This window comes from Garra rufa, chromosome 23 (assembly GCF_049309525.1).
Source record: "Garra rufa chromosome 23, GarRuf1.0, whole genome shotgun sequence".
NCBI lineage: Eukaryota > Metazoa > Chordata > Actinopteri > Cypriniformes > Cyprinidae > Garra > Garra rufa.
The window spans coordinates 24820374-24834398 of NC_133383.1; the positions used below are offsets into that span (position 1 = coordinate 24820374).

General features: G+C 35.1%; 1 protein-coding gene across 1 annotated transcript; it reads right to left on the reverse strand.

The window, feature by feature from the left end:
- Nucleotides 1–11868: 11868 nt before the first annotated feature.
- Nucleotides 11869–12648, reverse strand: tcimb (transcriptional and immune response regulator b). Its single transcript, XM_073830210.1, has one exon. The coding sequence runs from the start codon at nucleotides 12513–12515 to the stop codon at nucleotides 12213–12215; it is 303 nt and encodes a 100-aa protein (XP_073686311.1). The 5' UTR covers nucleotides 12516–12648; the 3' UTR covers nucleotides 11869–12212.
- Nucleotides 12649–14025: the final 1377 nt, after the last annotated feature.

Genomic DNA, 14025 nt, shown 5'->3' on the forward strand with positions numbered 1-14025 from the left:
TTTTTGTTCACTTTTACATCCAACTACAAAACAAAACAGCTGCATCACTTACAAGACATTTTTGTCGCTACAGCTGCTCGAATGCGGAGAAAATGTTGGACAACGAACTGATGGAGGGCAGGATTATGCAAATATGGGACAGTCTCTCAGCGGTTGTGGGCGGGGCCTGAGCAGCATGACATCATACTGCTCAGAAAATGACTTGAAAATTAATACTGTTTAGGACTTTAAGAGAAAAAAAGCAGTGAATGGATTTTTTTTTTATCATTGTAGGGTGGTTGTGTCGACACACCGCTAAGACACATTATGCAAACCCTGTAAAAGTGTATTTTGCATCTGATGTCCCCTATTAAGGTGGTATAACATTTAAATGCTGCTTTATTTAACAAAATAAGCCAGCGGTGTATGTTGTTCTGTTGCAAAGATATAAAGTGCAGCTGCAGCTGTGAGTCCATATTTCTGTGGGTTCAGCTCATTATGCATCTCTGCACTTTTCATCATGATTGATTATTTAAATATATGCAAATAGCACAGCAAGGGCCACTGATAATGTATTCAGCACATTTACCTTTAAATAATAGCATATTGATGAAAAAATATCATGTGCCAGAACATTGACCCACATTTTCATAAAGTATCATTTTGATTAACTACAATAAAGCAATATGCTCTGGTGGTGATGTAAATTGTTCATTCATTATTGGCGCGTAGTAGATTTTATGAAGCCCATTTCTGCCACTGAATAAAAAAATTAAAAATGTAATTGCGAATTTGTAACTCAATTTTTACTCAACAATTGTGGCTTTTTTTTCTCACAATAGCAAGTTTTGTGATACTAACTTAAAATTCAGATTTTTTTACTAAGAATTGTGAGATATAAACTCACAATTGTGTGATAAACTGTATACTCACAGTCCTAACTTTTTTCTCAGAATTATAAGTTTATATCACGCAATTGTGACTTTATAACATGAAATTGCGAGTTATTAAGTCAGAATTGTGAGATATAATCTCGCAATTCTGAGAAATTATCTCTTTTCTCGCATTTCCAGAAAAAAGTCAGGATTGCAAGTTTTTTATCTAGCAATACTGACTTTATTTCCCTTAATTATGAGTTTAATCACACAATCACGCAATTCAGACTATTTTTTGCAGTTGTGAGTTTATATCATGCAATTCTGAGAAAAAAAAGAACTGTGAGTTTATATCTCGCAATTGTGACTTTATAACACAGAATTGCGAGTAATTAAGTCAGAACTGTAAATTCTGAGAAAATATCTGTATTTTTTTTCCTCTCAAAATTGGAATTTATAACTCGCAATTGCAATTTTGTATCTCACAGTTCTGAGAAAAAGTCAGAAAAAAGTTAGAATTGCAAGATATAAACTCGCATTTTCTGGAAAAAAGTCAGAATTGTGAGTTTTTATCTAGCATTATTAGTTTTATCTTTTATGAGTTTATCACACATATCTCGCAATTCTGACTTTTTAACTCGCAATTGCAAGTTTATATCACGCAGTTCTGAAAAAAAAAGTCAGAATTGTGAGTTTATATCTCAAAATTCTGACTTGGCTCATTAGGACTGACTTTGTACCTCACAATTGGAAGTTTATGTCATGCATTTCTGTCTTTATAGCTAAAAGTTCTGACTATCGCAATTGTGAGTTTATAAGTTTAAAAAAATGTCAGATTTGACTTCTGACTTTATAAGTCACAGTTCTGACTGTTTATCGCAATTGTGCGTTTATATCATGCAATTCTACGAAAACAGTCTTTATAGACTTAAAAGACGTTATAACTCGTAATTGCACCTGATTCCAGATAGCACACGTACATCTGCAAGATGTCTGGAAGATGTAATTGTAGAGTGTCAAATGTCAAAAAGATGTCTATTAGATGTCTTTAAGATGTTTATGGTTTGAATGTATGTAAAACTGACATCTTACAGACGCCTGCCAGATGTTTGTACACAGCAGACACTTTCCAGATCAAGTGATCTTTAACAGACATCCTGCAGACGGACGTATGCTACATTATGTTACATTTTATATCTCACAATTCTGACTTTATAACTCGCAATTGCGAGTTTATATCACAGCATTAGAATTGTGAGTTCATATCTTGCAGTTCTGACTATTTATTGTAGTTGTGAGTTTATATCATGCAATTCTGAGAAAAAAGTCAAAATTTTGAGTTCATATCTCGCAAATCTGACTATTTCTCACAATTCTTACTTTTTTCTCAGAATTGCGTGATATAAACTCACAATTGTGAGTTATAAAGTCAGAATTGTGAGATATAAAATGCATAAAATAAATAGCACAAGTACGCCTGCAAGATGTCTGTTAAAGATCACTTGATGTGGAAAGCATAACCAATACACCAAATAGTCATTGTATCTACCTGATAAAGCCGGAGTATTAATGTTGTGTGGTGTTCTAACTGCAGTTGCAAGTCTGTCTGGCTTTCCCTGAGATGAACTGGCTGCCTCCTTCAATTTGACCACTGCAAATCGCACTGGTAAAAACAGGCCACTAAACAGACCGTGATAGTCATCCAGTGTCATTTGTTACAGAGATCCGCTTGTAAACTTGTTTGTTTTTACTCATTCCCAGAGAATCCCAGAGTTCTTTGAGGGTAAAATTCTTCCACATGTTGGCAGCCGTAAGCTGGAGCATTTTATCGGTTTGAAATCTGTGGTTACTTTGTATTCATTGGCTCCGAGTCAATTGAACAGCTCAACTCACAGAGGACGGGACTGAAACAATTTGCTCATTAAGACCGATGGACAGGCGGATGGATAAATCAATAGCTTTTCCGCATAGTTAAAGAGATAGATCACCCAAAAATGATTTACCCATGAGTCGTTCCAAATGTGTATCATTTTCTTTCTTCTGTGGGACATAAAAGAATTCTGAGCGGTATTCACTCTAAGCGGTTTTTCATGCATACAATTGAAGTCAATGTATTTTCCGTAATCTATACGATTTTTATAGAAGACCGCTATATAGCAATAAAGTGTTGTTCTCACCAAAAACAGTAGAGGAAAAAAACACCACAAAAGGTGCAAATCCTTCCTTGTCCAGAAGATGGAGGCATGTGCATAACTTTGACTTTGTTACAGCCCTAGTCAACCCTGCAGGATGAACCAGTCACATCTATTTTACTAAACTGTCCTAAAACAATCATTTACAAATGAGTCTAATCAAACCAAATATATACTGAAATGCTTCAAGATGACTGAACATAGTCCAACCTCAGCTGCATTAGCCAAAAATAAAAAACACTGGAGCGCAACTGGACAGCCTTTTTACTGACAACATAAAACAAAGATGTTAAATGTGGTTTTGCTCCATTTTCTGACCTTAAAACAATATTTTTGTCCCTAGGACCAATTTCATATTGTCTCCAGAATATTTATTTTGATTTTGACCTTTTTAAATTTGTGGTGCTACACATTAAGTGTGCATGGCTTTACATTTTAAAAAATACTAAAGGCCAATTATAATAGGCAAAAACTTGTTTTGTTTACAGAAGAACTAAATAAATATGGCACAGAATAACCTCTGGAGGACAGCACTCCAGCTACCGGTTAAATGAGTTTGCAGGAAATATCTCGAGACTGAACTTTAATCAGCAGAATGCATGACACACTTTTCACTGTTTATCACGGCCTGCTGTGACCTATAGAGATCCGTGCTTAGAGTAAACACCCTTTTACCACAAGATGCCTGGTTTAAGAAGCTCGAATTCTACTGCCATTTAAAAGCACTGCTAATTATACAGTAGGAAGAAAATAAAGAGGTTGTGTGTGTGTTTTTAAGAATATCAGGTAATGCCAAGAAGATCACTAAATAGTTATCAAGAATTGGCCAAATATATATTTTCCATAAAAGCAGAACTCAGCCGGTTAGACAGGACCAAGAGTATGAATAATATTCCTACAAAGTCTATCTTTGGGATATTTTTCCATCTTACTGTACATACTGACAGATGTTCACACTGTAGTCTGACATTTGAATTCTGAGAAAGAATTTAGCCCTATGAGGCATTCAAGACATCTTTATACAGTGCTGATTTGGTCAGTTGTGAGTTTATTGTTTAATAAGATTGTCAGTTTAAGGAAGGTGCAAGTAAACATGAAATATAGTTACTGTAAACGAGTGTGATAGTTCAGAGAACTGTGGGGGTGTTTATGCCCTTGTGTTTGCGGTCACTGTTTAGGGTGACTCACACTGACACGCAGTACTGCCCACAGATTGATAAAAAGATGAAGTATGACACAACTCTTAGCTGGACTTTAAGTTCCCTTTTCTCATCAATCCACAACTGGGAATCTGTGGGAATCTATGTCTGAGAATTGTTTCCAGCATGAAAAGAGAAGACAAATAGCAAAACAACAATATAATAACCATAACAACAATAATAATAATAATAATAATAAATGTTATTACTATTATTAAACTTATACGATTATTAAACATATACATACGGTATTATACATACATTTTAATGCAATAATATTATTAGGTAACAAACAAAGGTTGTTAATAATAATTATAATACATGTTATTATATTATTAAATATATGTCATTTATTAATGTACACATTTAAATACAATAATATCTTATAAACAAGGTTATTTATAACAACAACTGCTGTTGTTGTTATTATTAAATATTTGTCAATCACTATTATTATTAATTAAACTAAAACATTAAATGCTTACACTTAAACAACTATTATCTTATAAACACGATTATTTATAATAATAATACATGGTATTATATGAATATATTATATGTAATTTACTTAAATTGTCACTCTCTCCACCCTCAATACCACGACTGAGGTGAGTCCCTTGAGCAAGGCACCGATCCCCCAACTGCTCCCTGGGCGCCGCAGCAATGGTGCCCACTGCTGTGTGTGTGTGTGTGTGTGTGTGTGTGTGTGTGTGTGTGTGTGTGTGTGTATATATACCTGGTATTCATGTCCCCACAAGGATAGGAATACCAGTAGATTTTGACCTTGAGGGGACATTTCTCAGGTCCCCATGAGGAAACAGGCTTATAAATCATGCGCAATGAGTTTTTTTGAGGAAGTAAAAGTATGCACAATCTCCTGTGAGGGCTAGGTTTAGGTGTAGGGTAGGTGTAGGGCCATAGAAAGTACGGTTTGTACAGTATAAAAATCATTACGCCTATGGAATGTCCCCATAAAACATGTAAACCCAACATGTGTGTGTGTGTGTGTGTGTGTGTGTGTGTGTGTGTGTGTGATGGGTTAAATGCAGAGCACAAATTCCTAGTATGGGTCACCATACTTGGCCTCACTTCACCTCCTTTCCTTTTTTTCCCTTTCCTTTTTTCAATAGGAAGAGGGTCATGTGACACATTAAACTTATTGGGAATTTCACAAGAAAAACAATGGTATGCTTGGTTTTAATGTATCTGAAAGATCTGTAAGATCTGAAAATCTTTTAACTTAATCATAGAGTTATCCCAGTGGTAAACAGTAGTTCTGGTCCTTAAACATATTTTTTTGTTAAAATGTTTTGTGTCATAAAGTAAAGCACGTGAGAAGGGTCACACCGCCAACAGTCTTCTCAAAACTAGGTTAAAACTGGTAATATAAGTCATCTGATATTTATACCTTTGCTAACACAACTTCATATGGTATTTCTGACCCATATTGACATCCACCTTTAAAAGCATGTAAAAACTGGATTGAACTAGAAGTAACTGACTGTTGCTGATGGATAACAGCAATGGGCAGCTGACTGTCAACATCAGAAAACACCCTTATCTCAGAGGACAGACACCATTAGTTCCATGACCTCTGCTGGGACCCTGCTGATTTAGCGTGAATGATTGGCTGAAAAGATTTCTCCCATTACATAGTTTACACATCATACTCACTATAAAACTATACTAGCTCTTAGGCAAGACTATTGTTAATATTTAAACTAGATTTAGGAAGTATCGTCAGTGGTTCAGAACCATTTTTTTCAAAAACATATTTCTGTTATCTACAGTGTATGAGACAATATTCAATCTTTTAAACAGTATATTTTAATGCTGGTTCAAAGAAAAGTGTATGTGGAATTGAGTGCAAATGCCCAACATGTCTTATTGACTAATTTACCAGCTTCATGAAAAATATGTATTAAAAAGAAAGTGTAAAGGAAATGATTCCCTGTCTGGAATATATTTACTGTTTGCACTAAAAGTTGTCGATTTAGACTACACAATATTAGCCCGATTTTGGTACAATGTTCTTGACGTGGGAATTCGTAAATGACATCCCAGCAAACACAACAACGTTGTAAAAACGTTTTTTTTTTCACATTGTGAAAAGGTTGTGATAACGTTTATTTCCGACGTATTTAATATGACAAATGTCGGGGGTTTTAACGTTATAAATACGTTTTTTCACAACGTTGTAGAAACGTTTAAGAAAACGTTCCAGGTTGGTATTTTTTTACGTTTCTAAAAGTTTTATTTGGGTTACATTATTTTTTTTATTTAAAAAAAAAACCGTTTTTAAAACGTAGTACTACAACATTACAACTAATTGCAACCAAAATACAACGTTGTGGAAAGTTGTAAAAACGTTTTGTGTTTGCTGGGATATGGGACGTCGGGACGCAAGATTCAATCTCTTTATCTTATGTAACGTTAGTGTGTTATAGTGAACGACGTTTGTTACAAATCGTTAGGGCTGTTCGATTCCGAAAATTTTGGAGTCGATTCCGATTCCGATTCCTGGTTCTGGAATCGATTGGATTCGATTCCAGAATCGATTCCTCACTGCTGTTTCGATTCTTTTTCGATTCTTGTTTTTTAGATTGGAGGAAGCTAATTTCGCAATAAATGCAGGATGTTAAGGTCGTATAAAGTTACCTTCTCTTAATATGAAGCTTCATTTGTAGTAAATAAATAAATAAATGAAAGAAAGATATATATACCCAGGAAATTAGTCATAACCCACAGCTCAGCAGTGGACATGCATTTATTGCATGAATAAAACAAGACGTGACGTGTATAAAATGACAAAATTAGCAAACTATACACTGAAACAAAATAAACAGAACTTTAACAGCAACACTGATATAAGAGCTATAATTTCGCAATAAATGCAGGATGATACGGGCTCGTGGCGTAGCTGTCAATCAGATGCGCTCTCGGCCACTGATACGTGCTCTCTGCGTTTTCTTTCAGAGTTATCATTGGCTGATAGAAAGATTAAAAATAGCATTTATTTAAGATGTAAACAAGATCAAGACACGTCATGATCTATTCTGTCGTGTAGCGCTCAAAATTGTGGACAACACACGAGCCAGTTCTCCCGTAAAATAACATCTGAATCGTATGATCTATCCGAACGAATCTTTTCGTGGAAAAGTATCAGACTATAATAACTATTAGCGAGCAAGATGCAAATTAATGGGTGCTTCTCAAACTGAAGGCTGCATCCTTAAACTCAGACGAGTTTAGTAATTTTTATTACGTTTATTTTCGTCAATCGACGTTTGATGACTTGCAGCCGAAATATACAGCCTTCATGGAATGCAGCCTTCCGTTTAAGAGGTAAGTTTTGTTGAACTGAAAACGGCTCTGAATGAGGAGTCGATTCCCCTTGAGAGGATCGATTCCAAACGTTGGAATCGACTCTCGATTCCCAATGCCTCGGAATCGAGGAATCGATTCTTTTTGGAATCGATTCCCAGCCCTACAAATCGTGAGGACGCCGTAGCATGTTTATTTTTTTCAGTCGTCCACTATGAGTTCTGTCTTAAATGCTTTTAAACGAACCAAAACAAAAGAGGTGGAATTTTAAAATGGAGGAAATAAAATGTCCGTGGAGCTATGACAAAAATACTGAAGGAACTATCGCGACAGAGTGAAAAAAGGTTAAATAAGCACAATTTTTAGTGATGTGACGTTTGACACCGAAGCTTCGTTTTCGCACACAACCATGTGACTGCTTCATATTCTGATTCAAATAACGCGAACCCCTTGCAAAGATATCAAGTGTCATTCACTTTTTGTTAAGAATAAATCATAATACGAATAAGTACATGTGTAGTTTTGTGCATTTTAATTTCGTAGTTATCCTTGCTTCACAAGCACTTCTAATTAATAGCCTAATAATATTAGTCAACAGTATTCTTAATTTACTTTGAACATATATGCCTACATGAACCATGCTTATACTTGTATAATTTTATTTTTTAAAAAAAGTTTATTTACAGATTAATTCAAGTAAAATGACATTTTTTTTTTATTTATTTCGGATGGCTTCCTAGCACAAATTGACGTATTTGATGAAACTGTCCAAAATCGCTTTGAGATCTGGGACGCGAAAGCAACTGTTTCCACCTTTGACCACAAGATGTCATTAGTGTACAACGTGTTGAAAATCTTTGAGTAATGAATCTTTTTACGATACAGTTGAGGAGAAAGCCTCTGTGCTTCGAAAAGCTTCATTTTCCCATCACTAACAATTTTACCTCATTTCTCTTTGACGGTTCATTCTGTCCTCTTCAGGCAATCCAGATTAGTGTCCACCGTCCGTTTTTCTTACTTTTTTGGGGTTTTTCTGGCGGCAAAACAGGGAAAAACACATTGTTTGCTAGCCACTGTTTGTTTATGCTCATGTCACCTTCTAATCCCGCCATTTTGATGACTGGTATCTTTTTAAAGACGCAGTAACCGATTATGGTCGGTAGCAACCGTCAGTTACTTCTAGTTCAATCTAATGCTTTTAAAGGTGGATGTCAACATGGGTCAGAAATAACATATAAGTTGTGTTTGCAAAGGTATAAATATCAGATGACTTATATTACCAGTTTTAACCTAGTTTCAAGAAGACTGTTGGTAGTGTGACCCTTCTCACGGTTGAAGTTTCTTGTTTACAACATGACACGATATTTTAGGAGTTAAAATCGTAAAATCTGACAGAGAATGGTTTTAACCGACAAAAAAACAAAAAAACTGCGTGGTCTGAACCATCTTTATGTAGCACCTTAATGCACTTGATTCATTTTAAAATAAGTAATATAACTGAGAATTGCAAGTCTCCACCACAGGCACTGTTTAGTGCGTTTTATTTATTTATTTTTTCAAAAGTCTCCATTTTGGTCCATCAGACTGAAGGCCCCTTCACACCAAGCACGAACAGTAACAGCAAACAATAAAATTATATATAAAACATAAAATTACCTCAGAAATTCAGTGCTAGTTTGGACAACATTGTCTTGCCTCCTTTGAAGGTGCAGCAGAAAAGAGTTTTTATTCCTCTACATTGCTTTAGAGATAAGATAGTTTACGCTAGATTCACTAGATGCTCTCAAAACGTGCGTGCTGAGGACATCTACTGGTTGAAGTCGTGTGAATGCAACAAAAACAGACAGTTATCGTTCACTGGTGTGGACGCAAATATAGTTACTGTGTATTTATAGTTATCGTTATCTCTCTTGGTGTGAACGGGCCTGGAGACTACATTTACACTAGTGCATTTTCATTTTAAAACGTTTTCAAACATCCGGTCCGTTTACACTGGCTACATTTACACTAGTTTGTTTTCGTTTTAAAACATTTTAAACGTCTCCGTTTTGGTCCATTTACACCAAGGCTACATTTACACTAGCGCATTTTCGTTTTAAAACATTTTCAAAAGTCTTTGTTTTTGGTCCGTTTACACTGAGGCTACATTTACACTAGTGCGTTTTTGTTTTAAAACGTTTTCAAAAGTCTTTGTTTTTGGTCCGTTTACACTGAGGCTACATTTACACTAGTGCGTTTTTGTTTTAAAACGTTTTCAAAAGTCTTTGTTTTTGGTCCGTTTACACTGAGGCTACATTTACACTAGTGCGTTTTTGTTTTAAAACGTTTTCAAAAGTCTTTGTTTTTGGTCCGTTTACACTGAGGCTACATTTACACTAGTGCGTTTTTGTTTTAAAACGTTTTCAAAAGTCTTTGTTTTTGGTCCGTTTACACTGAGGCTACATTTACACTAGTGCGTTTTTGTTTTAAAACGTTTTCAAAAGTCTTTGTTTTTGGTCCGTTTACACTGAGGCTACATTTACACTAGTGCGTTTTTGTTTTAAAACGTTTTCAAAAGTCTTTGTTTTTGGTCCGTTTACACTGAGGCTACATTTACACTAGTGCGTTTTTGTTTTAAAACGTTTTCAAAAGTCTTTGTTTTTGGTCCGTTTACACTGGGGCTACATTTACACCAATACGTTTTCATTTTAGAACTTTTTTAAAAGTCTCTGTTTTGGTCCATTTACACCGAGGCTACATTTACACTAGTGCGTTTTTGTTTTAAAACGCATACATTTTGCTACATTTACACCTGCTGTTTACACTACTCCGGTACTTTCGACCCTCGAAAATGGAGAAGTAATATATCTGAAGTAATATATCTCCACCCCAGGCCCTGTTTACATTAGTGCGTTTTATTTATTTAATTATTTATTTTCTAAAGTCTCCATTTTGGTGCAGTAGACTGATGCTACATTTACACTAGTGAATTTTCATTTGAAAACGTTTTCAAAAGTCTCTGTTCTGGTCCGTTTACACTGAGGCTACATTTGATAAAATTTTCAAAGTTTTCTTTCTTTAAAGTCTCCATTTTGGTCTATTTAGATTGAGGCTACATTCACACTAATGCATTTCGTTTTCAAAAGTCTTCATTTTGGTCCGTTTACACTGAGGCTACATTTACACTAATGCGTTTGTTGTTTACACTAAAACAACAACTTTGAAACTTTGAAAAACTATCCAGACCCCATTTTAGCTTGAAAAATCCAGAGTTGCGTTTCAGTGTATCTTATCAGCGTTTTCAAAATTCTCAAAATTATGACATTATATTGTATATGACCCTAAAATCACGCAAAGTCACATTAGCAAAATTTAACCGCAAAAAAAGATCTTTAATAAAGCACAGCTCTCTTTCAAACCAAGCAGTATTATATTGGTTAATGTGGCAAAAAATACTAGGCTCGATGGAAAATCTGAAAGGGGGAAATGTGTCACCCTCAGCTGAAATTCCCAATCGCATGGACTTTTTGCAGGAATGACTGGATTTCGCCCACGAAATTTCGCAGAGCAAAGGTAACATAAAGTAAGTAAATCATTTTACTTCGTTACTTCATTTAGATTGAAATATATCCACATTTTTACATGTAAAATTTGGCACAGCCATTTGTCAATTTTATGGATTTGGCTTAGTCTCATCCTTGTCCAGCTGTTTTTATCTGTACAAACCAGATCGTTTTGCTGCTTGATATTGCAAATTTGTGTGTCTTACCATATTATTTTAACGTTTTATCTTAATTATGAATACACTGGTTTGTGCAAACAGTTTTACCATTTACTGCACAATGTTATTCTTCTCGTTATTTCCCTATAGCGGATAATAAACTGGAAGTCTCACCTATAAATTTACTTCAGCATTGAAGAAAAAGTTAGATAGGCTCTTTATGGACACCTTTAAAAATTAAGCAACAGTCTTCATCCCAAAGATTTTTTTTTTTAATTATAATAATCAATTATGTCAATAATCTACAGTATCGATGAATTAGAATTTGTACATCATTTTCCTCAATTCAAGTTGGTACTTAAACAACACCATACAAAAGAAGCATTCAAAGCATGTGCCTGTATACAAAATATCTGTTTTGTCAACTCTTAATGTAACAGATGAAGATGAAAACAATTTAGAAACCCCCCAGCAGACATTCATTCACTAAATGCTAGTTTCAGCAATATTTATAGGCTAATATAACACATTTGTTTATCTGACAGTGTTGACTCATGTTGAGTGACTGGCACACATTTAAGAAAAAGCAAGAAACATAATAATGAGATTATTAAAACAGTTTTATTCAAAACATTTTTCCCCAAGTAACATAGCAATTCAAACACTGCTGATACAGAACTTCTTCATAAGCAAATTTCACCCGTGGCATCAGTCCATATTTCAAATATTCTCCATGTTGTGTCAATGCTCAGGTGTCTTCAAGCTCTTCTCTTGTGCTGGATCAGTTTCCTCTCTTCTGTATTTTCACAGCACACCAGCATGATTCTGGACGGACTTTTTAGCACAAAGCCCTGAGGAACACCAGCCTCCTTCATAAGTGAATACTGTTTATCCCTACTCTGTGCACACATTTGCACATATAGCTTCCCAAAGAAATCTCCCCTCAACGAAACTTCAGCGACTGTCGTGTCAGTCCGGTAATAAGCATAATTGTGTCCTTCTTGTCCTGCTGAAGAGCCATGAGCGCTTTGGAGATGCCCTCGGGATCCTGGTGCAGCGCGAGGATGCTATTGGCTCTCTCCACCGCCTTCAGGTCTCCTGCTTTCTCGAAGAGTTTCACCAGGACGTCCTGATTGATGTCCTCGAAGATGTTCGGCGACGCTTTCTTGCGGTGAGCCGTGTCGAATTTGAAGCCGCTCACGGCGGGACTGACGCGACGAGAGTCTGAAGACGCGAGTGAAGACATAGCGGTAGAAACAGACCGTTTTCGAGATGTGCTGTGTTCTATAGCAGCGGCTGTGCTTTCAGTGACTCAAGCATTGGAGATAAGCCGTTTTTATAGGGACGGCCCGAGAGCGAGAATTCCCTTTCGATATGAAGTCATACTGACGGTTAGTAAACGCCCAACTTGAACCGTTGCTTTCAGCAGGAACTGAGGTAAACTGCTCTGACGCAAAGATGAACTTACCGAGGATTTCATTAATGAGTAACTACTCCTTTTTTTATTTTTATTAGTTCAAAATCAGGAATTAAAAGGAATTTCTGTTTTAGGGAGGGAAATTAAGATTTCACAATTGGCAGATGACACCACGTTGTTCTTAAAGGATCTAGACTTAATTTATAATTTTTCTTGTGCTTCTGGTCTAAAATTGAATATTTCAAAATGTGAGATATTGCCTGTTCATGATTTTATTTATGACTCTTTTAGAAGTATTCCAATTAAATCCACAGTTAAATATTTAGGCATTTATATTACCAAAAATCTTCAGGCAAGACAGCACAGGATTGTCAAGTCAAAAAACATTCTTAATTCCTGGTTACAACGGGACCTATCATTGGAAGAGTTCTATTATCCAAGGCTGAGGGTCATGTTGTATATCCATCTCTATCTTTATTTGTCGAGAATATAGTGGCCAAAGAAGTTAATAATATTTTCTTAAAATTTATCTGGAAAAATAAACCCCATAAATTAAAAAAGGAAGTGCTTTCCAATAGTAGAGCAGAAGGGGGTGTTGATTTTTTAGATTTTTCTGACACAATAAACATTTTTAAAATTAATTGGCTTAAAAGATGTCTAGATAATCCTAAATCCATTTGGTATTTTATCCCCAACCATAAAATTGGTAGCCTTTCCTTCATTTTAAAATGTAACTATTTACCGTCTAGGCTACCTATAGCTTTATCCAAATTTCATCAACAGTGTCTCCTTGCTTGGAAGCTTTGCTGTGTTCATAGTTTTTCACCCCATAGAACATTTTTATGGAATAACAGGGATATTACTTGTAGAAATAAATCATTCTTTTTCCCCAGGTGGTTTCAAAATGATATTAATTGTATCCTTTGTTTGTTTGTTTGTTTGTTTGATGATTCTCTCTTATGAACAATTTATGACTTTACATAGTTTCCAAATTCCTCTAAAATAATTTAATAAAGTGATTAAAGCAATTTCACCTGGTTTAATGCACCTTGTTAAAGGTCATTCTTTATTTAATCCAAGGAGTTCAGTTGTTACTCAGTCTACTTTGTTTTCTTGATCATGTGACTGGAGTAATGTTAAAAATTCAGGAATAAATTACATTTTAAAATATAGGCTATTCAAATAGAATATAGTTATTTTATTATATATTATACAATATTACTGCTTTTGCTGTATTTTGGATCAAATAAATGCAGTCTTGGTGAACAGAAGAGACTTATTTACAAAAATCGTACTGTTACCTTTCTTTATACCACTAATAAACAATATTTTAAAGCTT

Excerpts from the sequence above, each read along its gene's own strand:
- tcimb (XM_073830210.1), bottom strand. The coding sequence starts at position 12,515 with ATGTCTTCACTCGCGTCTTCAGACTCTCGTCGCGTCAGTCCCGCCGTG.